At 45.3% G+C, this 27,344-nt stretch overlaps 1 protein-coding gene across 13 annotated transcripts in view; it reads left to right on the top strand.

Moving 5' to 3' along the window:
- LOC138745883 (transcriptional enhancer factor TEF-1) overlaps positions 1-27,344 on the top strand; it is a 210,723-nt gene that overhangs the window by 165,494 nt on the left and 17,885 nt on the right. For all 13 annotated transcript variants that reach the window (XM_069903349.1, XM_069903364.1, XM_069903368.1 and 10 more), the window contains 5 exons: positions 14,806-14,940; positions 16,942-16,988; positions 20,143-20,204; positions 21,669-21,793; positions 24,936-25,109. In XM_069903349.1, coding sequence (XP_069759450.1) covers positions 14,806-14,940; positions 16,942-16,988; positions 20,143-20,204; positions 21,669-21,793; positions 24,936-25,109 — 543 coding nt within the window. The remainder of the gene's footprint in view (positions 1-14,805; positions 14,941-16,941; positions 16,989-20,142; positions 20,205-21,668; positions 21,794-24,935; positions 25,110-27,344) is intronic.

Below are 27,344 nucleotides of genomic sequence, written 5' to 3'. Positions count from 1 at the left end.
AGATTGAATTACAAGCCATAGGAAACAAACAAAACCCTTTATTTTTCTCTGTAACTGTACATGATCCTCAAAGGGTTAAATAAAAGGCAATAGGGAAAACAGCATTCTCTTCATTTCTGACCAGTGGTGCTCTAGTGCATGGTATGAATAACAAGTTGGCCTGACGCTGACATGCTTCGTTCATGTGTGAGGTACCTGCATTTCGAGGGTAGGGAGAGCATGCTGGCAGCAATAATTGGCAGCTGCAGGCAGACCAAGGTCCCATAACAGCACCCACTCATTAGCCTGCTCCCCCCCGGTGGTTCTTGGTGTGCATGCGCGCAGACACACGCAAAGTTGGCACATGCACACGGTCCCAGTAACGCACTCGCACGTACCCATTCAAGCTGCATAGACTGGTATAGTCCATGCACATTTGTGGGGCGCCATGCAGACAGCACATTGGAAAGGTTGGGGCTTTTTCCTTGGAGTGCAGGAAACTGAGGGGGTGACATTTTTAAAAGTTTAAATGTTTTAAATTTGATTTAAACCCATGCCATCCAATTACACCTAATTCACCCGTGCATTTTGAATGGTGGGAGGAAACCGGAACCCTCGGGGAAAACCCACACTGACACTGGGAGAATGTACAAACTCCATACAGACAGTACCGGCTTCTGACCCAGGTTGCTGCTTCGTAGGAGCATCGTGCTAATTGCTACGCTAAACGTGCCACCGTATAAAATCATGAGGGATAGAGATAAGGTCTTTTTTTTCCCCCCAGGGTGGGGCGGGGGTGTCTAAAATTAGAGGACAGAGATTTAAAGTGAGAGTGGATAGATTTAAAATGGACCTGAGGGGTGTCTTCTTTAAACAGAGGGTGGTGGCTCTGGAACGAGGTGCCAGGGGAGAGGTAGAGGAGGGGGCATTTGCTACGTTTAACAGACTTTTTGATAAGTATGTGAATAGAAAAAAGTTCAGAGGGAGATGAGCCAAATGGGATTAGCTCATGTGGGCACCTAGGCCAGTATGGGCAAGTTGGGCCGAAGGGTCTGTTTCAACACTGTGATACTCTTGTGCTCTTACAATGAAACATGAATGTCTTCAGGCACTGTGATTGTAAATGCCTTGAAGAAGGGCTCAGGGCCGAAGGTCAGTTATATATCTTTACCTCCTATGGGCGCTTTGAGAGCAGCTGAGTTCCCCTAGCATTTCTGTGGTTTTACTTTTCTCACACTGATGTGCATAGAGTCACTTGCTTGTATTAACAGCCTCTCAGACTGACACACTGGTGTATACTCTCTCTTTCACACAGGCAAACCCACTCTTGCCAACACAGGGTTAAACAAGAAAATCTGCAGACGCTGCAGTTGAGTGTAATATTCCAACGTGCTGGAGAAACTCAGCAGGTCATGCAGCATTCGCAGGAAGTAAAGGGCAACCAATGTTAAGGGCTTGAGTCCTTGCAAAATGTTGGTTAACTTTTCCTTCCTATGTGCTCCAGCATATTAGTGTGTTGAACTCTCCAGCACAGATTTGCCCGAACCACCCAACCCCTCCTTTCCATTCTACCTAGCTACCGACCCACTTACACTCAGTCCACCCACTCATTCACTCAAATTCTTCCATCAAACCTCTTATCTATATCACGGTGCTTTAGGGAAACTGGCTTGATCTTTGTCGCTCATGCCTGTTGTGTATCACCCTCTAGTGGTGTGAGAAATTTCATCCCTTCCCCACCTAACAGACCATTTTTGCAAGGACTGAGGACATCTGGCAGACTAAGTGAGCTAGGCACGGTGACTCCAAGTCTATTCTACAACGGACAGCCTCCTAATCCCCTATTCAACACAAATTTCATCATCTCACACTTCCTCCTCCTCAGAGACATGTTTGAAAATTTACAAAAGATCTGTAGAAACTCAGCAGGTCACACAACATACATAGGAGATAAACCTGTTGCAACCCGTTTCAATTCCCTGCCCCATTCCCACTCTGACATGTCTGTTCATGGTCTCATGCACTGTAGACTGAGACCACTTGCAAATTGGAGGAACACCTTGGTATTCAATCTGGATGCCCTCCAACTAGATGGCATCACATTGACTTCTCCGGTTACTTCCCCCCCCAAACATCCTCCTCATCTCTCCCCTTCCTCCTCCTGTCCTCTAGCATGCGCACATGCTCTCTCTCCCTCCCCCTCTATCTTCAATCCTCCAGCTCTACATTCACAGAGCCACCCCTGCTCCCAATTTAATTCCTCTCCACCCCTTTGATCCATGACCAATTATGGACTTTTGCTTGCTGGTCTGTGCTCCTTCCCCTGGCATGTCTTCCCTCCTCCCCCAGCCGTTTTATTGAAGGGCTCAGGTCCGAAAGCTCGGTTATATATCCTTACCTCCCATGGACGCTGCGAGACCTGCTGAGTTCCTCCAGTATCTCTGTGTGTTTTTACTACTCTCACAGCTTCTGCAGACTTTCATGTTTCACACTGTTTGAAAATGTAATTTCGTCCCTTCAGTTACATTCCAGTTGATATTTTATTTAATTTAAAAAAAACTGATATCTGAATAAGCCAAGATTTTGAACAGCGTTGAGTCTTCCTAAATGTGGCCTGGCTGTGGTTACCGTACTGTGGCCATTCCCTGGAGTACACAGCACAGGACAGGCCCTATTGGCCCTGCTTGCCCACTCTGACCCGGTTGGCATTCTGAGATGGTCCTATATGCTTGCATTTGGTCCATATTGAAGATTCCTTCATTCTCATGTAATAGTACAGAACATGTAATATTACACAAAAATTGCCATCTTCTTGCCTTAAGGCAGACAAAGAGTCACCATTAGTGTTGCCAGGAGGCTCTTACAGTACAAGAGAAAGAGAAGCAAAAGAGAGTCCCTTCAGAGTGGCTGAGTGTCCATGGATTCTCCTCCAGCATTCCCGCAGCCTCACAGACTCCTGTTTGATCTATCGGCAACCTGAGCTCCAGGCCCAGATCTCCGACACGATTGGGAAGTCTTCAGCACCCAGGCCCTTTGGGAGCCCTTCTTGCCTCCAGCGCCCTCTCAAATCCCAGCTCTGATACCTGGTTCCCATCAGCAGCCTGTGCTGGTTCTCCCGACCGCAAGTTGCCCTCAGCCCATATGGGTCCCTCATCCGCTGAGCCCCTCGCTGGTCTTCTGCTGTGGTCACCGTCATGTAGGGTTGTCTCCTCTGCTTCTCCTCAACGGGGCGGGAGAGGTGTTCTTCCTGTTTTTGGTGCCCTGGATCAGCCCCCTGTTTCCTGGATTCTGTAAACTCTCGTGGCCGGTACAGGCTCCTCCATCTTAGTCATCATATCCATCTAAATCCTCAGTAGCTAAATATCTGTCCAAAAGCCTTTAAACCAGCTTCTACAGTTTCCTCTGACAGCCTCATCCAGATATGGACCACCCTCTGAGTGCAAAATTTGCTCCTCATCCCTCTTCAACCGTTTTACTCACCTTAAAGCCTCTAGTTCTAGAATTTTCTACCCTGGGGAAAAGACCATGAGCATAACTTTATCCATGCCTCTCATTTATGAACCACTCTCTGACCTTAGTGCTTCAGGAATAAGATGCCTAAGCCCTTCTTCTTTTACAACTATTATTAATTTAAAAGATATTGTTGTAGTAAGAGATATCAGATAACGAGAAAGAGAGAACATTGAAGTGTTGGGAAACAAAATGAGCTTCTGTTAACTGCACTACAATACTACTGTACTTGAAGTAATTGAGCATGAAAGACATGCTTCCAGCAAGTCAGACTTCACAAACTATGTAAAGGTTAAAGTTGAAAATTAACATCTGAGGGTCGAGGTCAATTGGGCACAACTTCAGGGTTGAAGGGTGTCTGTTTAGAACAGAAATGTGGAGGAATCTCTTTAGCTAGAGAGGGTAGTGAATTTGTTGCCACAGGTGGTTGTGGAGGCCAGGCCATTGGGTGTATTTAAGGCAGAGATTGATAGGTTCTTGATTAGCCAGGGCATCACAGGTTCTGGGGAAAAGGCCGGACAGTGGGGCTGAGTGGGGAAATGGATCAGCTCATGTTTAAATGGCGGAGCAGACTCGATGGGCTGGATAGCCTATTTCTGCTTCTGTCCTGTGGTCTTTGTTTGGAATGACTTATTGTTAAGACAGTATTTTCTGGAATTGAACTTGACAAGTACTAAATAATGTGTAATGGCAGTAGTGTAGTTCCAAAATAAAGCAACACAAAATATTTTGTTTAAAAATTAAAAGAAAAATGTGCAGGAAATCATTATAAATTTGCCACGTGTTAATCCTGGCACAAGCAAATTTTGTGATGTTTGGTTGAAAAACTTAACTGTAACCTAGTTGCCAGGATGACCACGTGTTCACTAGTTCTCCCTCTGGATGAGTGAGATGCCAAAGCCATAGCCCAGCTGGGTTGAGTGTTAAGGAGAACCCAATAGGCAAACTTTTACCAGCTCTCTCCACACTCCACCCAGTCCAAAAAACTGTCAGTTCTTTAAATTCTCTTAATTTTGATATCTTCAGTAGGTACACAAGCTAAACCGTAAGATGTAGTTGCAGAGTTAGACAATTCAGCCCATTGCATCTGCTCTGCCATTCAAATTATGGCTCATGCATTTTTCCCTCTCAGCTCCATTCCTCTGTCTTCTCCTTATAACCTTCGACACGCTCACTGATCAAGAACCTATCAACCTCCACTTTAAATTCACTCAATGACTTGGCCTCCACAAGCGTCTGCAGCAACAAATTCCACAGATTGACCACCTAGATCTTCCCCTCATCTCTGCCCTATGGCGCCGTCCTTTTATTCCGGGGCTGTGCCCTCTGGTCCGAGACTCCCTCGCCTGCTGGAGCCATGGCTAAAACTTGAGTTCCGTGATTTTTAATACTGATCGAGAAGCCAGAAAAATTCCATCCCTTGGACAAGCTTTCAAGCATCGCTTGTGTGCGAGTTTCTTGCCTGCTTGTGTTTTAGGTTGGCTTTTTTTAAAATATCAGATCTCACCTGATCCCTGCCTGCAGAAAAAATGATGCCAAAACTTTTGTGGCTGCATTATTTTTTAAAATGGGTGTCTAATAATTGGTATGCAAGAGGAAAACTCCTTTTGTTTGAGGGCCGAGAAGCTTTTCACTGCACAATGAACAGAATTAATTGATGCTTGTTAGGACTTGGGTAGTTACGTATGCATGCTTTTCCATCGGTATTGGCTGATGCCTGGCTGACTCTGAGCTTTTTTGTTTTACTAACCGCTTTCCCTCTAATGAAAAGCAAGTTATCAGACAGGACTAGTGGCAGAGAGGTGAAAAATCATTTATGCCATTGAGTTTAGTTATTTATGATGCAAGTGAGCGTGTACAAGGAACAGTATTGTGTAAGAATGTTTACAGCTTAAGATTTACATGTTCAACACTTTATAACTGAAAGGCTCTCCTGCTTCTAAAATGTTGTGTTCAATTGAATATTGGACTAGTGAATTCAAGAATTTGGTTTTTAAAACTTTTTCTGTGTCGAGTTAATTTTCAACTGTCCTGGATTTTATTACTTCTCACGTGTCCCAAAATCTTTTTTAATCAATAAACAAAAAGTTGTGCTTGTCTAAAGATTTGTTACTAATCCTCTTAACTATTTTGGAGACATTCCTGTTCACGTTGCAAGCTTTTAAAACTTTAAAGAATTTGTACATGGTCCAAATCCATATATCCCTCAAGGTCGCCACGCAGGTTAAAGGGTAGTTAAGAAGGCCTATGGGATGTTGGGCTTCATTAACATAGGGGGATCGAGTTCAAGAGTCGAGAGGTCATGTTACAACTCTACAAATCTCTGGTGAGACCACACTTGGAGTATTGTGTTCAGTTCTGGTCACCTCGTTATAGGAAGGATGTGGAAGCTATGGAGAGGGGACAGAGAAGATTGACCGGGATGTTGCCTGGTTTGGATAATAAGTCTTATGAGGCAAGTTAGCAGAGCTGCGACTTTTCTTTTTGGAGCAAAGAAGGATGAGAGGAGACTTGATAAAGGTCTACATGAGAGGCGTAGATAGGATGGACAGTCAGCAAGAGTAGCAAACACCAGAGGACATATGTACAACAAAGTGAAGGGAGGAAAGTTTAGAGGAGACATCGGGTGATTTTTTTCCACCGACAGTTGTGGTGCCTGGGATGGTGGTGGAGGCTGGAACATCAGAGGCACTTAAGAGACTCTTAGACAGGCATATTGATGGAAGAAAATGAGAGGATTACGGGGTAGGAAGGGTTTAGTATTTTTAAAGGAGTATATTTAGGTTGGCACAACATTGAGGGCCAAAGGGCCTGTAATGTTCTATGGCCAAATCTGTCATGGAGAGAAAATGAAGAAGAGATGTCTCGGTTAATTTCTGTTTTTAAGTTGCCTTACTGATGCAGCACAGGGAAATAAACTATTTACACCAAGGATACATTGGAATGGGCTCAGAGACTTGAGTTGCAAGGAGGATTGGAGCTGATAAGGAGAAACTATTCCTAGTGGCAGAAAGCTTGGTAACACGAGGGAAAAGATTTAACAAAAGTAGCAAATGGAAGGATATGAAGGGTTTTCTTTTATGTTCAATGACTCTCCGTGTGAAAAGAAGGGAATTGGGGGTAAATTTTGCAGTAGGAACAAGTTTGCTCTGACATCTTCCAACAAAAGACGAATGGGCTTCATGATCCTATTAGCAGAAAGTCAGTCTAAGCTAGTGGTTTTCAAACTGTCCCCCTAAACTCACATTCTACCTTAAGCAATCCTAATGCCATAAGTGCTCTATGATCAAAGGGATTGCTTAAGGTGGGATGTGAGTGGGAAGGGAAGGTTGAGAAATCACTGCTCTAGACCCAATTGTTACTGAAATATTTTGCGTGAGAAAAATTGCCATTGGCCCATTTCCTTTAGAGCTATGAAACTGTGCACATAACGAGTCAATTAAGTATGATTAAAACAGTGGTTTTCAAACTTTTTATTCCCACTCACATACCACTCTAAACAATCCCTTACTAATCACAGAGCACCGATGGCATAGGGATTTCTTGAGGTAGAATGTGAATTTAGGGGGGCAGTTTGAAAACCACTCCTCTAAGCAGAGGTGGAATATCAAAACATTACAGATGGACTTGAAGAGGTGAATGAATGGTTTAAATGTGATCTGTGGTCTCTCATCGAGGTCTGCTGTCCACATTAGGTAATCACTAGAGTTGCAGAAAGGTGCTTTCTTTTACAGTAAAAACCTGCTGTCGTGGAAATGAGATGAAAGGTGCCTTTTCACCTTGAGATTGTAAAATGCCCATTCATGCTACTTGTTTCTTGTACAGTACAATTTAATTGCCTGACGAAGCAAAAAAGGCATGCTCAGAGCAGTAAGAAGTTGTTTCTAGTGGCAAGAGGGCTCTGGAACCAGAGGACGTGGGTTTAGGATAATTAGCAACTGAACCGCAGGGGAGAGAGGGGGAATTTTTGTTTAATGCATCAAACTATTGCACTCTGGAACACACTGAATGGGGAATGAATTGTGAAAGCAGATTTGATGGGAAAGCAGAAAATTGCTGGGCTCTGTGGAAAGAATGCAGTGACTAAAGTAATTCAAAGAAGCAATGGGTCAAAAAAACGCTGCCATGAAGTGATCCTGTGATAGTGTAGCAAAATGGTCTTCAATCAAACGAACAACATGCTTGATAAAGCCATCCCATTGGCCTGTTCCTAGCAGTTATTTTTCTTTCTTTTGTGCTCTCTCTTTTTCCTGAACTATTAATATGGGGGACCATTGTAGAATGCATGGATGGCAATGATCAGTATGATTTGAGGAGGGGGACACCAGCTATGAAGTTTCAGAGCCAGGTGCAATCTACGACTCCGTGGGCCAGTCAAGCAGCTGGACAAGGCTATTAACACCTGGGAGAGCAATGTGGCTGTTATTTTGTTCTCTAGATGTGGAGATTTAATTTAATTGGGACATTTACAACAGGAGCCAAGCCTGATGCTGGACAACGTAGCCCATGAATTTGTATGAGGGTCATTCGCAAATAAAGAGAAGCTACAACTGATGTCAGAAAAACTGCCTGTAAAAGGGTGGGGGAAATCCAGAACAGTTTTGCCATTTTGCATTGATCGGTGTTAAGTTTATTTTAACCTATGTAATTTTGATTTTTTTTTTGTTTTGCGATGCAAAAACGTTTTAACAAACTATTTCTTGTTGTAAACAGGTAACAAACATGGTGAGTATTTTTAAAAGACCAGCACTTGTTATTTATTTAGTTGCTTGTGCGAAGTGGGATAGGGTGCAAAGGCGCTAGAAGCTTGGCGGATAATGTCCCGGCAGTGTGAATGCTGCTTCAGAGGAAGGTTCTCTGGGGGCCGAGCTTGCTGGCTCTGAGCTTCTCTGAGATGACCATTCCAGCGGTAGAATTGCTACACCTCCTGTGCCAATGCGCATGCTAACCCTGCTCGCTTGCTGACCCAAGGGGACTGTCTGATACCCGAGCTTATAACTGTTTTAAACCCCACAATGAGGATTCTCCTGAATGCAGGAGGTGCTTGATTTGGACGCTCTGTGGATTTTAAAAGGTAAACAAACTTTCTGCTGATATGGTTCAAAATGATACATTTTCCCTTAAGCGACTTCTCTAGGTTCCACATCAGGTACCTGTGTGAAAAGGGAAGAATGGGAGGGAGAGGTGTAAGGACCAACAGACAAAAGATGTGAATTTGATATGGTAAGAGGACAGGAGAGATGCCCCAAAGAGAACCATTTCACTTCACTTGTGAATCTGCAGGGGCCATCTGATGCATCTTGTGCTTCCGTTGTGGTCTCCTCTATGTCAGGGAGACCGGGAGATTGTTTTGCTGAACACCTCGGCTCTGTCCACCTCAATAGTGTGGATCTCCCAATGGCCACCCATTTCACTTCTCTGTCCCATTCACTTCCTGACATGTCTGTCCATGATCTCATGCACTCATGAAACTGCCTGCAAATTGGAAAAACACCTCATATTCCATCTGGGCACTGTCTAAACCAAAGGCATTAACATCAACTTTTCTGGTTTCCATTAGACCTCCCTAACTCATCTTTCCCTATTTCTCATTTCCTTTCTCTTCCCTTTTCCCTCTGTCTCATGGACTTCTCCCCCTCCCACTCTTCCCTTTTCCCAACCTTTTAATACAGACACCTACATTTTCTTTAAAACTTGTACTTTGAGGAAGGGCTCAGTCCTGAAACGCCAGTCATATATCTTTACCCCCTATGGACGCTGTGAGACCGGTTGAGTTCCTCCAGCATTTCTGTGTTTTTATTGGGTCATTCAGGTTATCTGGTTGCACTTCACACCAAGCACAATAAAAACACAGCCCCAAAACCCTGGAAAATTGGTAGCTCATTGGAGACACAAGAGACTGCAGATGCTGGAATTTGGAGTAAAAAGTAAACCTCTGAAGGAACTTGTAAAAACACAAAGCTAGAGAAACTCAGCAGGTCAACAGAGCAAAGATAAAGATGCATAACCAATGTTTTGGGCTTGAATTGATCCCATCAGGGTATGAGGAAAATGTTGGCTTGCATCCAAATGAAATGGTGGGAGAGGGAAGTGCAGAGGGAGGATAATCGTTCCATGGGTGGGAGGTGATAGGTGGAAGGAACAACACCTGATTTTCCATCTCGACACTCTACAACCGAATGGCATTAAGACCGACCTCTCTGGTTTCTCTAGCCCACTCCCTGTCCTCTCTCCCTTCCTTCCCCATCCTTCAGTCTTCTTTCCTCCAGCTCTCCACCCCTTTCCCTCCAGCTCTCCACCCCTTTCCCTCTCCATTCATGGAGCCGTCTCCCCTCCCCCTGTTCGCTGTTGTGCCCTCCCTCCCTTATTCACCTATTACCTTCTGCTTGTGGGACTGTGCTCCTCTCAACCCCCACCATTTTGTTTGGGCACCTGCCGACATTTTGCTCATACCTTGATGAAGGGCTCAGGCTTGAAATTTTAATTATGCATCTTTGCAGAGACCCTGAGGATCGAGAATGGAAAGGGAGATGACCATTTTAAAGGCTGGGGGTGGGGGGGGGGTGGGGGTGTGGGTGAAGGCAGAAGTTGGCTTATTGAGAGGTGGATCCAGACGAGGAGGTTGTTTAGTGATGAGTTTATGATCTCCCTTTCATTAAACTAGAGGTACAGAACAGTTTTAATTGAGTACTCAATTTTGACAGGTGCACAAATGGGAGAGGTGTGGAGGGCTATGGACTGGATGCAGGTCAGTGGCACTAAGTAGAATATTAGTTCAGCATAGACTAGAAAGGCCTGTTTTCTACGCTGTAATGTTTTGTCATTCTATGGAGTGGTGGAAGGGAGAGTGAAGATTTTAATTGACCTCTAGAACATAGAAATCAACAGTACAGTACAGGCCCTTTGGCCCACAGTGTTGTGCTGACATGATAACCTATCCCATCAACTGCCTAGAACTTCCCTATTTCATACCCCTCCATTTTCCTCTGTTCCACGTATCAATCCTGTTGTACCTTCCTCCACCACTGTTCTGGAAGGTTAGAGCCTTTTGTCTTTTAGTTAATATCTAGTGTAGATTGTAACATCAAACTTGAAGCAAAAAATGCTCGAAACTCTCTGCAGGTCTGGCAGTGCCAGGCAGGTTAGATGCAGGAAGAATGTTTTGAATGTTGGGGAAGTCCAGAACAAGGGATCACTACCTATGGAGAAGGGGATAGTCATTTAGGACTGAGATGAGGAGAAGCCTCTTCACTCAGAGAGTTGTGAACTTGTGTAACTCCCTGCCACAAAAGTTGTTGAGGCTGATTCATTAGATGTATTCATAAGGGGAGTTGGGATGTGGCCCTTATGGCTAATGGGATCAAGGGGTGTGGAGAGAAAGCAGGAATAGGTGACTGAGATCATATGATCAACCATGATCATATTGGATGGTGGAGCAGGCTCGATGGGCCAAATGGCCCGCTGTTGACAGTTAACACAGCGGTCAGCGCAACCTTATTACAGCGCCAGCGACCCAGGTTCAAATCTGGCACTGTCTGTAAGGAGTTTGTACATTCTCTGCATCAGTGTATGGGCTTTCTCCAGGTGCTCCAGTTTCCTCCCACCCTTCAAAATATACAGCAGTTGTAGGTTAATTGGGTGTAACTCGTGGACCGAAAGGGCTTGTTACTGTGCCATATGTCTAAATTTAAAACTTAATATGTTAATGTATTCTCCATGACTGAAAAGCAGAATTATGGAACATTAGTGAAATAGGTGAAGGGCTCCATAAACCGATGTTAGATTTGATAGCACAATATACTGGGTGAATGGCGCGATGTTGGCAGAAGAGCTTTGGATAAGCTGGAGGCTAGAGGCACCTCACAGTCAGTCATACCACCAGTTACCCGAGATTGGCAGATAACTGAATGCCCACCTGAATGTGATGCACGCTGAGGGCTAGCACCAACTGCAGAATTTATCCACAAACTGTGATGAGTTGAGTGGAATAAGCATGTGACATTTTGAAATAACCACCACGGCCAGATCTAAATTGCATCGGTTCATTGTGGGGTTCAATAGTGATGCAGTCCTGTGGTGCTTAACTGTGATAATGGCTGGTCTTTGCTTTGGCTGCTTTGGCTTATGAAATGTTGCATATATTTATCCAGTGTTGTGAAGTCCATTGGGCAAAGTTTATATCTGTGAAACAATTTTTTTTTGTTTGGCTGTGCAAAATATTTTAAAAGTTACTACATTAAATTAATTGAAACCCGAAGGTCTGCAGACACAGTGATTGTAGTAAAAGCACACAGAGATGCTGGAGGAACTCAGCAGGTCTCCCAGTGTCCATAGGGGGTGGAGATAGATCACCAATGTTTCAGGCCTGAGCCCTTCAAGGTTTGAGGAAGGGCTCAGGCCCAGAATGATGGTTATATTACCTTTATCTCCCGTGGATGCTGCAAGACCTGCTGAGTTCCTCCAGCATCTCAGTGCTTTTGCATTAAATTAAATCTTCCAGAATAGGAGGCCATTCATCTCATTGTTGCTCAGCTAGCTCTTTGAAAAGAGCTGTCAAAAGCAAGAAAATCTGCACATGGTGAATGTAGTTAATATACAAACATACTGGAGAAACTCAGCAGGTCACGCAGCGTTCTTTATGTGTGATATATAACCAACATTTCGAAATGATAGTTATGTACCTCTGCTATATAAAGAACTCCACGTGACCCGCTGAGTTCAATAATTACATTCCCCCTTGCTCCATGTTGCCTTGAATTTCTTCTTTTTAATGATGATCCCCTTTTGAAAGTTGCTTTAAATTCTTTTTTCCACCTCACTACGGATCAGAGAAAATTCGAATGACTTTTCCGAATCTTATCTTCCTTCGAGTTCCTTTTCCAATGGCTCAGTGTCTGTCGTCATTGATTACCAGATCAAAAAGCTGGAGGAACCCAACAGGTCGAGTGGCATCGGTGGGAAGAAAAGTAACTCAGGATCAGAATTTATTCTCATGACCACATGTCACAGAATTCATTATTTTGCGGCAGCAGTACTGTGTAAAATTGTTCTAAATTACATTTCCATAAATACTCTAAATTTAAATGTTTTTTTTATTTTAAATTTAAATCTGGTCATACAGTATGGTAACAGGCCCTTCTGGCCATGAGCTCGTGCTGGCTAAATACACCAATTAATATACAACATTTCGGAGTGTGAGAGGAAACTAGAGCACCCAGTGGAAGTCCACATGACATGGGGAGAATGTAGAAGCACCTTACAGTGCTGCATTCTAACCTATTTTTTTTAATTGGTACAAAAGAAGGGGAAAAAATGAGGTCTGTGGAATTGTTGAATTTTCGTGTCAGGACCATGATTCCTTCCCATTTTCCCCCCATCCCAACCCTTTGAGTTCTTGCAGCATTTTGTTTTGTGGCACTAGATTCCAGCATTTCTATCCCCCTGTGTCTGAATGTGTTAGATTTCCGCACTCCCTGATCCCTGGGGCATTGATGTTCATTTCCTACTTGTTGGAAGTTACTGAAATTAGGGTGCTGTTACCCGAGGCTAAATCTCCCAGTGTGCTGTGCATTTCTATGCACCTCCATCGGGTTGGTGGGGGGGGTTCCCACCATAGAAAACAGGCCATTCAGCCCTTCCAATCTGTGCCGAAACATCATTCCTCTAGTCTCATTGACCTGCACCCATTCTATAACCCTCCAGATCTCTTCCATCCATGTACCTATCGAATGTATCCTTAAACTTAAAGAGGGAGCCCGCATTTACCACATCAGATGGCAGCTCATTCCAAACTCCCACCACTCTGAGTGAAGAAGTTCCCCTAAATCTTTCCCCTTTCACCCTAAAGCCATGTGCTCTCATATTTATCTCTCCAAATTGAAGTGGAAAGAACCTACTCACATTTCCTCTGTCCATACCCCTCATAATTTTGTAAACTTCTATCAAATCTCTCTTCATTCTTCTACACTCTGAGAAATAAAGTCCTAACCTGTTTAACCTTTCCCTGTAATTCAAGTCCTAAAGACCCAGGTCAACATTCTAGTCAATCTTCTCTGCACCCTTTTGGTCTTACTGATACCCTTCCTGTAGTTTGGAAGGATATATACCTCAGCAGCTATGCAGCACCATACCTTAACAAAGGGCTCAGGCCTGGAATGCTGGTTGTATCCCTTTGTGACCTGCTGAAGTTCTACACTTTTGTGTAATGCAGCCTGTACAGTTGTAGCAGAACCTATTTTTAAATTCAAAATCCTTGCAAAACACTGCAGCCACAAAGGGTGGCTATCCTGAGGGAGCAACTCACCTCCTTGTTCCCCAGGGTCTTCTCCAAGGGCAAAATAATCATCCCTCCAACAGGATCCAGTGAAAAGCTCCTTGAATACATTAAATGTTATTGTGTAATAAACAATCTTTGAAACATCTGCTGCTGCGAAAAAACAAATCCATCCTTGGAATGCATAGAAAATAACTGGATATGTGATGAGCATCCACCTAAATATTTGGGTGGAAATTAAAAACACAGATTCCTAATCACTTGACACGTTTTGATTGAGTGCATTGGGAGGAATTGTTTGCACTGGTTGGAGGCTGGATAATCAACTCAAAGGCAAAATCCCTGTTATCCAGAATTCAAGCAACCGGCAGAAAAACCCGAGAAAATAAATAGATAAAAAATACAGTTTAAAATAGGTGTGCCTCGCCGTTAGTTCGCCAGTCACGCAGCCCACAATCTCAAGCATCCGGGAAGTTCACTTATCTGGCATCTGCCAATCCACATAGGTGCTGGATACCAGGTTTTTTTTTAAACTGAAATTGGCATTGGGACAAGATGGGAGATGAGGGATAATGAGGCCAATGTGTTGTTGCAATCTGGAATACCCCACAGGGAATTGGGTAAACTTTGAAAAGGCAGTAAAAGGAGGGGCAGAAGTGGTGGGCTTAAATTGAATAAACATTGGAAAGGAGTGTCGAAGGAGGTATTAACTGGAGAATGATCCCACGGCATGATGAACAAATGGCCTCCTTTGGAGCTGAAAGATTCTTTGAAGTCTGCATAGCGAACAAAGCAATGCACAAAACCCTGGAGGTTGAAAAGGGAATTAAACACCTCACTTGCATTTATGGGAGTGATGGACTCCATCCAAATTTAAATCTTGTATTTTTCCTCATTTTAAAGGAAATGTTTGGTTTGGAAATAATTGCTTGCTTTGGAGGTGGTTACAGTATAAAGTACTTTGTTTAAGTTATTTGGGGGGGGGGGGGGAAGGTTTCTTGGTGTCGGAATGTAGTGTGAGGTTATGTTGTGATCTGTTCAAGGATCAAGCGGTGAAGGACAAAGCACTTCAGAGCATGGCGGCCATGTCTTCTGCACAGATTGTGTCGGCCACCACCATCCAACACAAACTGGGGCTGCCTGGGATCCCACGGCCATCTTTTCAAGCAGGGCCCGGGGTAAGTGATGCAGCTTTCAGCTTAAACTCCACCTTCCGAGCTACATAGCTCATCGGTTACGAGAGAGATTGCACGAATTTATCTTGTTTAAGGTTCAATGCGAGTTTTCAAGATTCTTTTATTGTCATGCAATGAATCAGAAAATGTAATATTCCATGAAATCTTCTTAACTCTACTGTGAGGCAAAGATTCGCAATCAGCAGAATTTGCCTGGTGCCCCTTACACTCAGAGAAAGAGAAGCAAAAGAGAGTCCCTTCAGACACACGGACTATCCTTGGATTTGCCTTTAGCACTCCCAGAGCCCCCGCAGCCACACAGTCTTCAGTCCAGACCAACGGCAACCCAAGCTCCAGATCCAGACTTCCAACATGATCAGGAGGACCTCTGCACCCTCTCGCATCCCGGTTCCAATTCCTGTTAACCGTTCAGCCAGAGTTTATTATCATACACACAAGTGCAATGTCCAGATGCACCCAATTGCTTTCTTGCTGCAGTCATGCAAGTACATAAAATATACCAACAACAGTAGTAAAAATTTTAATTGCCACAATGCAATAATCACAAGGAAAAAAGTGGAAATGATATTTCAGTTGTGCAGATTGTCCTGGAATAGTGACTGAAGACTGAGTTCCCCAAAGATTTGTAAATAACGAGGTGCTTCAATGGAGTGCAGAGGGGAGCTCTGTCCTCTGGGTCTGGAATGTTCAACAGTGACATCAAAAACCTTTTCTTTCACCTAAGGTGGAGTGGAAATGTTCTCTGCAGGGTACCAGGGAGGTTGCTGGCCATTTGGATATGCTGGCAGAATTGTTTTTGGTCAAGGATCTGGAGGCCTGCTCCCTCATCCATACTTCTGTATGACCCAGAAGAAGGCTACTCAGCCCATCGAGTTGATGCAGTTCACGATGTTCCCATTCCCACGGTTATTTTGTCTGAAACCTCTTATCCCCATGTTGTCATCAACTCCCCCCAGATTCCACCCCTTGCCTCGGCCAGTTAACCCATTGACCCGCACGTATCTAGGATGCAGGAGGAAACCGGATCCCTCAGGGAAACCTACACGGTGACAGGGTGAACTCCACACAGAAGGCGCCCAGTTGGGATCTGGAGCTGTATCTCTCATAGCAGTCAATCCCCAGACATGTCCCAATCCCACCAAACCAGCTGGACAATTATAAATCAGGTTATTAAAAGGTTTATTGAAAAGTATCAGCTGCAAATTCCCATTTTTCAAGGAATGAAATAGCCATAAAGTTTTACAACACAGAAAGAAGCCTTTTGGCCCAACTTGTCCATGCTGACCAAGCTAGTCCCATTGGCTGCATTCGACCCTTGTCCCTTCCAACTTTCCTATCAATGTCACAAGTCAAAGTTCAAATTTATTATCCGAGTGTGAACATGACAGCAGCACAAATGCGGGGTGAATAGCCGTCCTCGTCAACCATAATCCCTCATGCAGGTGGTCCAGCTCTGGGAATACAGCTGCGTGAGGGATTATGGAAAACGAAGTTGGCTATTCATCCCTCGTGCTGGTGTCACAACAGGCCAAAGCGGCCTGCTGTTGTCAGGCGGTAAGTATCGTTTAATTTTAATTTTAGTCGCCTACATGACACAGCACACAAGCGCTGACATCATGAGGCTTCCCTGTTTGGCCATTTGGCTTTTCATTCCACAGGGCGAGGGTGGTCTGGGAAAATTTCCCGGGGCTGCGGACCTACCTAAAAGGTTGGGCCATGGACCCCTTTAAAATTCTCAGGCCAGCATTTTCACACCACAGGTTCACAGGAAAGTTTCTGGGGAATCTCCATTTTACGATGCGGAGTGAAAAGGCCTCATGTTACAATTGCAACCATAATTATTTCCTCCTGTGTCTCGATAACTTGGCAGTTCTATGATGATGTGACCAGATTATTTTGTAAACATTTTGTAAACATAATGACACCATTCTGTCATTAGCTCTGACGGATTCTCTAACTAGTTCTGTATTTCTTTTTCTCTAGTTCTGGCACAGTGTAATACCCACAGGACAGCCCGGATCATCTCAAGAGTAAGTTACACAATCAGTGAAGCAGTACCATCACAACCGTGACTGGGTTTAGTATCTCCCTCAATTCCCCAGGCAGCATTCATAATAGTGCGGATATGGCTGTCTCCATTCTCACTCTGAGTGCAGATATGGGGTCAGCTCCATTCCCCCTCTGTGCGGATATGGTCAGCTCCATTCCCCTTCTGTGTGGATATGGCCAACTCCATTCCCCCTCTGTGTGGATATGGCCAGCTCCATTCCCTTGTGCGGATATGGCCGGCTCCATTTCCCCCTCTGTGTGGATATGGCCAACTCCATTTCCCCCTCTGTGCGGATATGGCCAGCTCCATTTCCCCGTCTGTGTGGATATGGCCAGCTCCATTTCCCCCTCTGTGCAGATATGGCCAGCTCCATTTCCCTCTCTGTGTGGATATGGCCAGCTCCATTCCCCCTCTGGGTGGATATGGCTGGCTCCATTCTCCCCCCTCTGTGTGGATATGGCCGGCTCCATTCTCCCCCTCTCTGTGGATATGGTGGCTCCATTCTCCCCCTGTGCGGATATGGTTGGCAAGGCTGGAATTCATTCCCCATCACTAAGGACAACTGAGAAAGGGAATGAACACTGAACAGTTCAGAACAGGAAGAGGCTCTTCAGCCCACGTGTCTGGGGAAATGTTGAAGAGAATCTGTGAACAGGAGTTGGCACAGAAGAGATGGAACCCGTGGAACCAGATTGAAGTGGGAGCCACCTAAAATTTGAAAAATTAATGTTCTGCAATTGAGTTTAAAGCCTCAAGTTTGGCCACACCCTGACAATGGATGAGGTAGAGGATGGTCTGGTCTGTGTAGGAATGGCGAAGGGAATTGAAGTGGTTGTCTACTGGGGGTTGACACTTTGGCCTACAGATTATGAAACAGTCACCGAGTCTGCATTTGGTCACCAAAGTGCAGGAGGTCAGACCTGGTACATCAAATGCAGTAGATCAGGTCGGAGGGTGTGCAGATAAAGCTCTGCCACACCTGGAATTAAACAGGAAAGTCTGCAGATGCTTTGATTAATGTGCATGCTGGAAAAGCTCAGCTGGTCACACAGCAACCATAGGAAGTAACTTATAAGCAAAGTTTGGGCCTGAGCCCTTTGTCATGAGCAAAAACAGACAGGTGTCTAAATAAAAAGGTGGGATGGGTGGGGGGGAGAAGGAGGAGGAGGACAAGCTTATAGGTAAGAGGTCATAGGTGGGATGATAGAAGAGAAAAAGCTATGAGAGGGGGTGGGGGCAGCTCTCCAAATGGAGAGGGATGGGCAGCTGGAGGAAAGGAGGCAAAGGGATAGGGAGACAAAGGAGGGGTTTTACAGAAATTGGCGAAGTTGGTGTTAATGCAGTCTGGTAGGAGATCGCCCAGACGGAATATTAGGTGGTTCTCCTCCAATTTGTGATTAACCTTGGATTGGCAGTGCGTGAGGCTGTTTAATTCTGACTCGACTCCTGTCAGATTTTACCTTCCTGTGTTGAGAGCATCCTGTCCACTCATCAATGGGCACATTCCTGAGTTGAGGATGGTAGCTGACGCACTTGGAGGAAACCCGTGAGTGTAAACTACACACAGACAACGCCTGCAGTCGGATTTGAACTTGCGTCGCTAGCACTGGAAGGCGGAGGCTCTCCCAGCTGTGCCCCTTGCCTGAGAGATGGGGTTTAAGGCTCTTCAGTGGAGGAGACAGGGAACAAGAGAAAAGAAGGGATTCTTCTTGGTCAGAGCAGGTTTATTGCCATGAAGACATCAAGAAATTTGTAGTTCTTCAGCAACAATATTGTGCAGAATAAGGGGAAAAATTACTATAAATTACACTTCTGTAAATACAAGATTTTTTTCAAAAGTAACTAATGCAATGAAGAGAAAGTGAGGTGGTCTCTGTGATTCATTGTCCATTCAGGAATTTGATGGTGTTTTTGTAAAGTTGAGTATTTGTCTTCAGGCTCCTGTACCTCCTTCCTGATAGTGAGAAGGAGGCATGGCCTGGGGTGCTCACTGGTATTATGGCTCACTGTTAGTTTGCCTGATGGTGTTATATTGGATTGTGGAGCAACATGTGACCTCCCTGTATGAAACCTATTTGGAAGTCACATCACCTGCCAATCAAGGTTGGACTCTGGCACACCTTGCCATTGGCTCATTTAAATGATTCAGTGTTATCATTGGTCAAATGCCCAGCTCAGAACAGTATAAAACATTGATGCACACCACACTTCTCTCTCTGCCTCTTGGTCCAAGCCCTGAACTTTGCTCCACTCCAGGTCACTACTGTGGACATCGCTGGAGGAGTCACGGGTAAGGTGTGCATTACACTTAAGTTGAGCCGTAGTACTGTGATAGATCAGTGTTTGCAGAGAGCTGCACCCCCACAGGGAATCAGGAGTGTGTTTGAAAGTCTCTGTCTGTGGAGAGTGTACACGTGCAGAAGTGTGTAGAAGATAGACAGCCACTGGTATCGGGATCCAACCTGGGTCCGATGTGAATGTCTATAGGTGTTTAGTAGTAGAGTAATTAAGTATTGACTGGTGATCTCCCCTGTTTGTCTCCATGTGTTCAAAAAAGTTACCTTTGATTATAACATGTGTCCAAACTCGTCTCTCTGTAAACCCATCAACCCTGATAATTTCCCAAACACAACAGGTGGTGAGATTAACTGGCCGATATAACAGTTCTTTGCTGCTTCCTGTGTTTTAGTGTTTTAGACATACAGGCCCTTTCAGTCCACGCGCCTGTGCTGCCCCAATTACACCCAATTGACCGTCAATCCCTGCCCGGCACGTTTTGAAGAGTGGGAGAAAACCGGAGCCCCTGGGAAAACCCACGCAGACCTAGGGTGAACGTACAAACTCCTTACAGATTTGATCCCCGGTCCCGATCGCTGCCGCTGTAAAGACATTGCGCTATCCGTTATACTAACCTTGCTACCCTTAAAGGTCCAGTAAAACTCCCAACAAATGAGAAGAAAGTGTGACATTATCTCTTGTTGGATTGCTGGCTGATGGGTAAATCTTCGGAACCAATGAAAGTTGACCGTTAGCTGCAAATCATTGACTGTTAGCACTGTGAGGAGAGAATTGCTGTGTGGATATATAGGAGTCCTTTTGTTCCCTTCAGTAACGTGAGCATTTATTCCTTGCAGTGTGAAGCCCTTTACTCAGCAAGCATACACAGCGCAGCCAGCAGTCACAACACCTATTTCAGGTAAGACCCAGGTGCCAGGTTTCACCTGGTTTCCTCAAACTGAACCCCCCCCCCCCCCCCCAGGTCTTCACAAACCCCCGCCCTTTTCTCCCTGCCGGTCAGGTAGCATCTGTGGGTAGAAATGGTCAGTCAGCACTTCGGGTTGCGGATCCCTCTCACCTTTTACTTTCTTCCTTTTCCCAGCTCATCCATCTGTTCCTTGGAGTTCAGAAGAATGAGGTGGGAATCTCATAGAAACTTTTCAAGTGTTGAAAGGCCTGGACAGAGTAGATGTGGCAAAATTGTGTTTCCTATAGTTGGGGAGTCCAGGACATTGGTTGTCAACCTTTTTCCCCCCCATTCACATCCTATCCCATAGGTGCTTACTTAAGGTGGTACAGTGAGTGGCGGGTGGGGTGGGGGAGCGGTGTGAAGGATGAGAACTATTGGACAAGGACAAGAGGGCATAACTTCAGGATGGAAGCGCACCTATTTAAAACTGAGATATAGATTAATCTCTATAGCCAGAATGGTGAAGCTCTGGAATTTGCTACCATGGGCAGCTGTAGAGACCAGGTTGATGGGTGTATTTAAGGCAGAGATTGATAGGTGTCTTATATAGTCAGAGTATCATAGATTATGGGGAGAAAGCAGGGGAGTGGGGCTAACTGGGAGAATGATTCAGCTCATGATGGAATGGCGGAACAGACTCAATGGGCTGAATGGCTGTCTGCTCCCATATCTTGTATCCCTCTGCCATTTCCCCACCTCAACCAAAAATATCCCTTGTATCCAAAAACTGGTCCAGGATCCACTCTGACTGATGATGTTAAAATTTCTGCTTTGAGGTAAATATTCAGATAGTTCAATTTCCTGTGACAGGTGGTGATTGGCTGTCATCCCACTTCCTGGGGATGGAGTTGATTGGCTGTCATCCCACTTCCTGGAGCTGAAGTTGATTGGCTGTCACCCCACTTCCTGGGACCGGTGGTGATGGGCTGTCACCCCACTTCCTGTGACAGGTGGTGATTGGCTGTCATCCCACTTCCTAGGGCTGGAGTTGATTGGCTGTCATCCCACTTCCTGGGGCTGAAGTTGATTGGCTGTCACCCCACTTCCTGGGACCGGTGGTGATGGGCTGTCACGCCACTTCCTGGGACCGGTGGTGATGGGCTGTCACCCCACTTCCTGGGACCGGTGGTGATGGGCTGTCTCCCCACTTCCTGGGACTGGTGGTGATGGGCTGTCACCCCACTTCCTGGGACCGGTGGTGATGGGCTGTTTCCCCACTTCCTGGGACCAGTGGTGATGGGCTGTCACCCTAACTTCCTGGGACAGGTGGTGATGGGTTGTCACTGCCTGAGTGGGTATGATCTTCATGGGTTCTTTGTATAGTTTTAATGCAACCTCGTCACACGTGGTCAACCAGTATTTACACTCGATGTAGAAGACATTGAGATGTTGGTTTTTTTTCTGGATGTGCAGGTTACGAGTCCACAGCTGCCCCGACCCCTTCCGTCCCTGCCTGGCAAGGGCGTTCCATTGGCACATCAAAGCTTCGGCTTGTGGAGTTCTCAGCTTTTCTGGAGCAGCAGAGAGACCCCGATTCGGTAAGGTCTGGTTCCTGTACAGAAGGAACTCATTGTGACATCGTGATTTGGATAATCTTTTCAGTTGATGGATAAAGCAGCTCTGGCATCTCGTTGGATGGAGTTTACCTTTTTCTTTCCTTCAGCAACTTCATCTTGTCCCTTCCCACTCACCTCTAATGTCATCTGCCCATTTTTCTCTTTGTCATTTGAATTCTTAAAGATTTAGTGATTCAGCACGGTTACAGGCTCTTCCAGCCCACGAGCCGATGCTGCCTGAATACTCCAGTGTGACCAATTGACCTACTAATTCCGTACCTCTTTGGAATGTGTGAGGAAACCGGAGCACCCCGAGGAATCTCATGTAGAGGAGGGCATACAAACTCCTTACAGACAACGCCGGATTCAAACCCAGGTCACTGGTGTTCTAATAGCATTGCGCTAAATACTGCCCTTTCACTTTCTTGTGAATTTGTTTTAAGGCGCTGGAGTGAGTGGTCATTTGTCTTCATTGCTTCTCATGGCACATTCTTCAAATAGAATTCTATTCTTCAAATAGAATTGTCTATGCATATGACAATTAAAAACTTCATTTGGTGCACTGGACTCTGCATGCCTTTGGTGTGCCATCTTGCATGGCTGAAATCATACCACCCACTCTCCAACCAGATGGCATTAACATCAACTTCTGCCAGCCCACTCTCTGTTCTCCCTCTCTTCCCCATCCCTCTGTCCCCTTCCCTCTCCACTCACAGAGCTGTCCCCCCTCCTCTTGCTTTCTCTTGTGCCCTTCCTCCCTTATCCAATGATGACCTCCTGCCTGTGGGTCTGTGCTCCTGCCTCCCCCACCATTTTATTCACAGCCATGCCTACATTTTGCTCGCACCTTGATGAAGGGCTCAGTCCCAAAATGTTGGTTACTTATCTTTGCTTGTAAAGTACGCTGTGTGACCTGCTGAGTTTCTCCATCATTGAATTTTAACGACATTTAATGGACTGTTAAATACACTCTTGATTAATACATCAAAATCAGGATTTGGGATAATGCACAACTTGAAGCAAAAACAGAGTTTCTCAGAAAACACCGGTGGTGAAAGAATACAGGACGACTTCCCCCAATAAAAGTCGAGTAATTTCTGCAGAAAATTGCAGAGATTGAAAAACAGTTGCATATAAACTACGTGTAAAGTTAATCTCATCCAGTCAGCTGTTGTCAGCAAAGTTATGCAGCCATCTCCGCGTTTCCTTCCTTGTTGGGAGTTTACACTACAGCCTTGTTCTTGTGGTTCCCTGTGGAAGGTCGAGATCCAATTTAAATTTTCCGTCGACCTTCCTAATTTGCAAATGTCTCCACTGGCTGGTCCCAACCCACTTTGGCATTTTCACTGCAATGTAAAAATGATCCTTCCTTCCTCCTCCCTATCCCATCTGAAATTTAATCCAAGTGAAGCAATGATTTATTTGGTTGTATTCGGTTCTTGAAACCTATTGTATTTTAATAGTGCAGCACCCATGCATTTTCCTTCGGCAACTGCCTCCAATTTGCCCTCTCCACCCCCCAGCTCTTTCTACCTAGTTTTTAATTTTCCACGAGTCAAGATTCTTTTTATTGTCAGGTAATAAAACAGAAAATGTAATATGATTTGCCTGCCATAGGCAGGCAAAGAATCACCATGAGTATTGGCCAGCGCCCCTTACAGTCAGAGAAAGAGAAGCAAAAGAGAGTCCCTGCAGAGTTACTGAGTGTCCGTGGATTCACCTCCGACACTCCCGCAGCCTCTGCAGCCACAGAGACACCTGTTTGATCCATTGGCAACTCGAGCCCCAGATACAAACCTCCAATACAATCAGAAAGCCTCTCGAATCCTGGATCCGATTCCTGATTCCCATGAGCCAGTCTCCAGCAGCCTGATGTGGGCCCTTTGACCACAAATCAACAACAATCAGCCACTGGTGTGAGCCCTCCTTCAATCTACCTCCACTTTCTGTGAGAGAACTGTTCTTGTGGATTTAAAATATTGCTGGAGTGTGGAGACTTTTTGTGAGCTCCCTGTATGAAATGCAAAACTTCACTTTCCACTGATCTCTGTTCAGGAGGCAGTATCCAATTCAATTCAGGTTGATGACATAAAATTACCATTACCAGCAGCATGGTTCGCGCTGCGGTTAGTGCGATGCTGTTACAGCACCACCAACCCAGGTTCGAACCAACACCGTCTTTAAGGACTTCTCTCATGTCTGCGTGGGTTTCCTCCAAGTGCTCTGGTTTCCTCCTACCCTCCAAAACTTTGGCGTAATTGGGTGGCACGGATTTCAATGGCCGCAATCAGATTTTACCATGCTGTAAGTAAATTTAAATCTAATTTTAAATTAGGCAACGTAAGTTAGAGGAGAGGTGGGAAGGGTTTGGGATGGGGTTTTGGACAATCTCAGTGAGTCTTCTGAATAGAATCTGACTGCGATTTAAAAACAGGATGTTTGTACAGAAAATTTGCAAGAATCTGATTTAGTTTCCTTGTTCTTGCAAAGATTGCTCACTTTGCACGGGCTGTTGCATTGATAAATTGATAAACTGCATTTCCCAGGCTTTTTATTTCTTCAAATAGAATTGTTAAACTCCCACTGCAGAATTGAATTCCCATTCTTAGAACTCTGAATCATGTTTCCATGGGTCAGTGAGAGTGGGCTGAGTCTAAGCTGCAAGTGAAACATGAAAGTCTGCAGACGCTGTGATGGTAGTAAAACCACAGAGATGCTGGAGGACTGGGACCTCAGCCAGGAGGTAAAGATATATTACCAACATTTCAGGCCTGAGCCCTTCTTCAATCTTCAAGATTTGGGGCAAGAGATAAGGAGGAATTGCTTCTTCTGGAGAATAGTGAATCTGGAATTCTCTCAAGAAACAGTTGATGCCACCTCATCAAATGTATTTAAGCTACCTATAGATTTTCGAATAATAGGGAGAAATCAAAGCTTATGGGGAAAGGGAAAGTGGAGCTGAGTCCACAGCCAGATCAACCACGATCTTATTGAATGGCAGAGCAGGCTTAACAGGTCAGATGGCTGACTTCTGCTTCTTTATGGTCTAATCTGTGAGGCGATGTGTGAGTGAGATTTGTGTCTATGGAAACGATAATATTGTATTTTTCATCTTTTCACACAGTATAACAAGCACCTCTTTGTACATATTGGACAGACCAACCATTCCTACAGCGACCCCTTGCTTGAATCCGTGGACATTCGCCAAATCTATGATAAGTTCCCAGAGAAGAAAGGTGGCCTTAAGGAACTATATGGCAAAGGACCTCATAATGCCTTCTTCCTAGTGAAATTCTGGGTAAGCACATAACTTAATCTTCAACAAATTCTTTTCTGACTTGAAGGTTTACCTATTGTTGCTCAATTGGTCCACCTTTATCCTTCAGGGAATGAGGTTGTGGGTTCCAGTCCCGTTTCAGAGATTTGAACATCACTAGCCAACCCCAGGAAATGGAGGAAAGTTCTTCGAGGTTAATTCAAAGCACGTGACGAGGGCCAAAGAGTAGAAAGATGCACTGTGATGAAGCTGTGAGGTGTCTTGGAGAGCACAAATATGGACTTGATGACATTAGGTTGAACAGTGGCCTTTCTCTGTGCTCTCTGTTCTATTGTGGTGTTGACTTCTTGCAGAAATACCTCTGATTATGAATATTTGTTGAAATGAATGACACTCAATAGCTGGATGCAGAATGGGAGATCACTTCATTGTGCACCTCGGCTCTGTCCACTCCCAATGGAGGAATTTCAACTGCCTGCCCCTTTCCCTTGCTGACATGTCTGTCCATGGTCTCATGCCCTGACAGACTGAGACCACCCGCAAATTGGAGGAACAACACCTCATCTTCTGTCTGGGCCCCCTCCAACGGCATAATCATCAATTTCTCCAGTTTCTGTTAGCCTCGCGTTCACCTTTCCCTATGTCTCCTCTCCTCTAGATCTGTTCACGTTCCCTCTCTCCCCCCCCCTTTACTCTGTCTCCTTTCCCCAGCTCTGCTTCCATAGAGCCTCAAACAAGCCCCCTCCTTCACTCAATCCTCAACTTTTCTCTCTCCAGTGTCCTGTCCTTACCCAATTAACACCTTCTGCCTGTTTGTCTGTATCCCTCACCTGCCCACTCTTCCCTCACCTGCCTTTTAATTCAGTCACATGTCTACTTTTTACTCAGACCTTGAAGAAGGGCTCAGGCCCAAAACGTCAGTTATATATCTTTACCCCCTGACCTACTGAGTTCCTCCAACATTATCTGTGTTTTTGCTGTTTAATAGCTGACTGGAGAACATATTATAAATTCTTACAGCAGTTTATATATAATATGCAGGCAAATGTGCACATCTATGTAAATACATGTGATGTATTTTCAATCTTCTTCAGCATGATGCTGAACCAAGCCATGAAAGACCTCAACAGTGAAGACGCTGTTTACATCCGGTACCACACGGATGGCAGTCTCTTCAATCTGAGGCGCCTGCAAGCTCACACCAAGACACAAGAGAAACTTGTCCGTGAACTACTCTTTGCAGACGATGCCGCTTTAGTTGCCCATTCAGAGCCAGCTCTTCAGCGCTTGACGTCCTGCTTTGCGGAAACTGCCAAAATGTTTGGCCTGGAAGTCAGCCTGAAGAAAACTGAGGTCCTCCATCAGCCAGCTCCCCACCATGACTACCAGCCCCCCCCACATCTCCATCGGGCACACAAAACTCAAAACGGTCAACCAGTTTACCTATCTCGGCTGCACCATTTCATCAGATGCAAGGATCGACAATGAGATAGACAACAGACTCGCCAAGGCAAATAGCGCCTTTGGAAGACTACACAAAAGAGTCTGGAAAAACAACCAACTGAAAAACCTCACAAAGATAAGCGTATACAGAGCCGTTGTCATACCCACACTCCTGTTCGGCTCCGAATCATGGGTCCTCTACCGGCATCACCTACGGCTCCTAGAACGCTTCCACCAACGTTGTCTCCGCTCCATCCTCAACATCCATTGGAGCGCTTTCATCCCTAACGTCGAAGTACTCGAGATGGCAGAGGTCGACAGCATCGAGTCCATGCTGCTGAAGATCCAGCTGCGCTGGGTAGGTCACGTCTCCAGAATGGAGGACCATCGCCTTCCCAAGATCGTGTTATATGGCGAGCTCTCCACTGGCCACCGTGACAGAGGTGCACCAAAGAAAAGGTACAAGGACTGCCTAAAGAAATCTCTTGGTGCCTGCCACATTGACCACCGCCAGTGGGCTGATATCGCCTCAAACCGTGCATCTTGGCGCCTCACAGTTTGGCGGGCAGCAACCTCCTTTGAAGAAGACCGCAGAGCCCACCTCACTGACAAAAGGCAAAGGAGGAAAAACCCAACACCCAACCCCAACCAACCAATTTTCCCCTGCAGCCGCTGCAACCGTGTCTGCCTGTCCCGCATCGGACTTGTCAGCCACAAACGAGCCTGCAGCTGACGTGGACTTTTACCCCCTCCATAAATCTTCGTCCCCGAAGCCAAGCCAAAGAAAATTTTCGTGTTTAAACTATCAAGCTG

This window comes from Narcine bancroftii, chromosome 1, assembly GCF_036971445.1.
Source record: "Narcine bancroftii isolate sNarBan1 chromosome 1, sNarBan1.hap1, whole genome shotgun sequence".
NCBI classification, from domain to species: Eukaryota; Metazoa; Chordata; class Chondrichthyes; order Torpediniformes; family Narcinidae; genus Narcine; species Narcine bancroftii.
The sequence above is the reverse complement of the archived record's forward strand: the minus strand, read 5'-3'. Positions and strand labels throughout refer to the sequence as shown.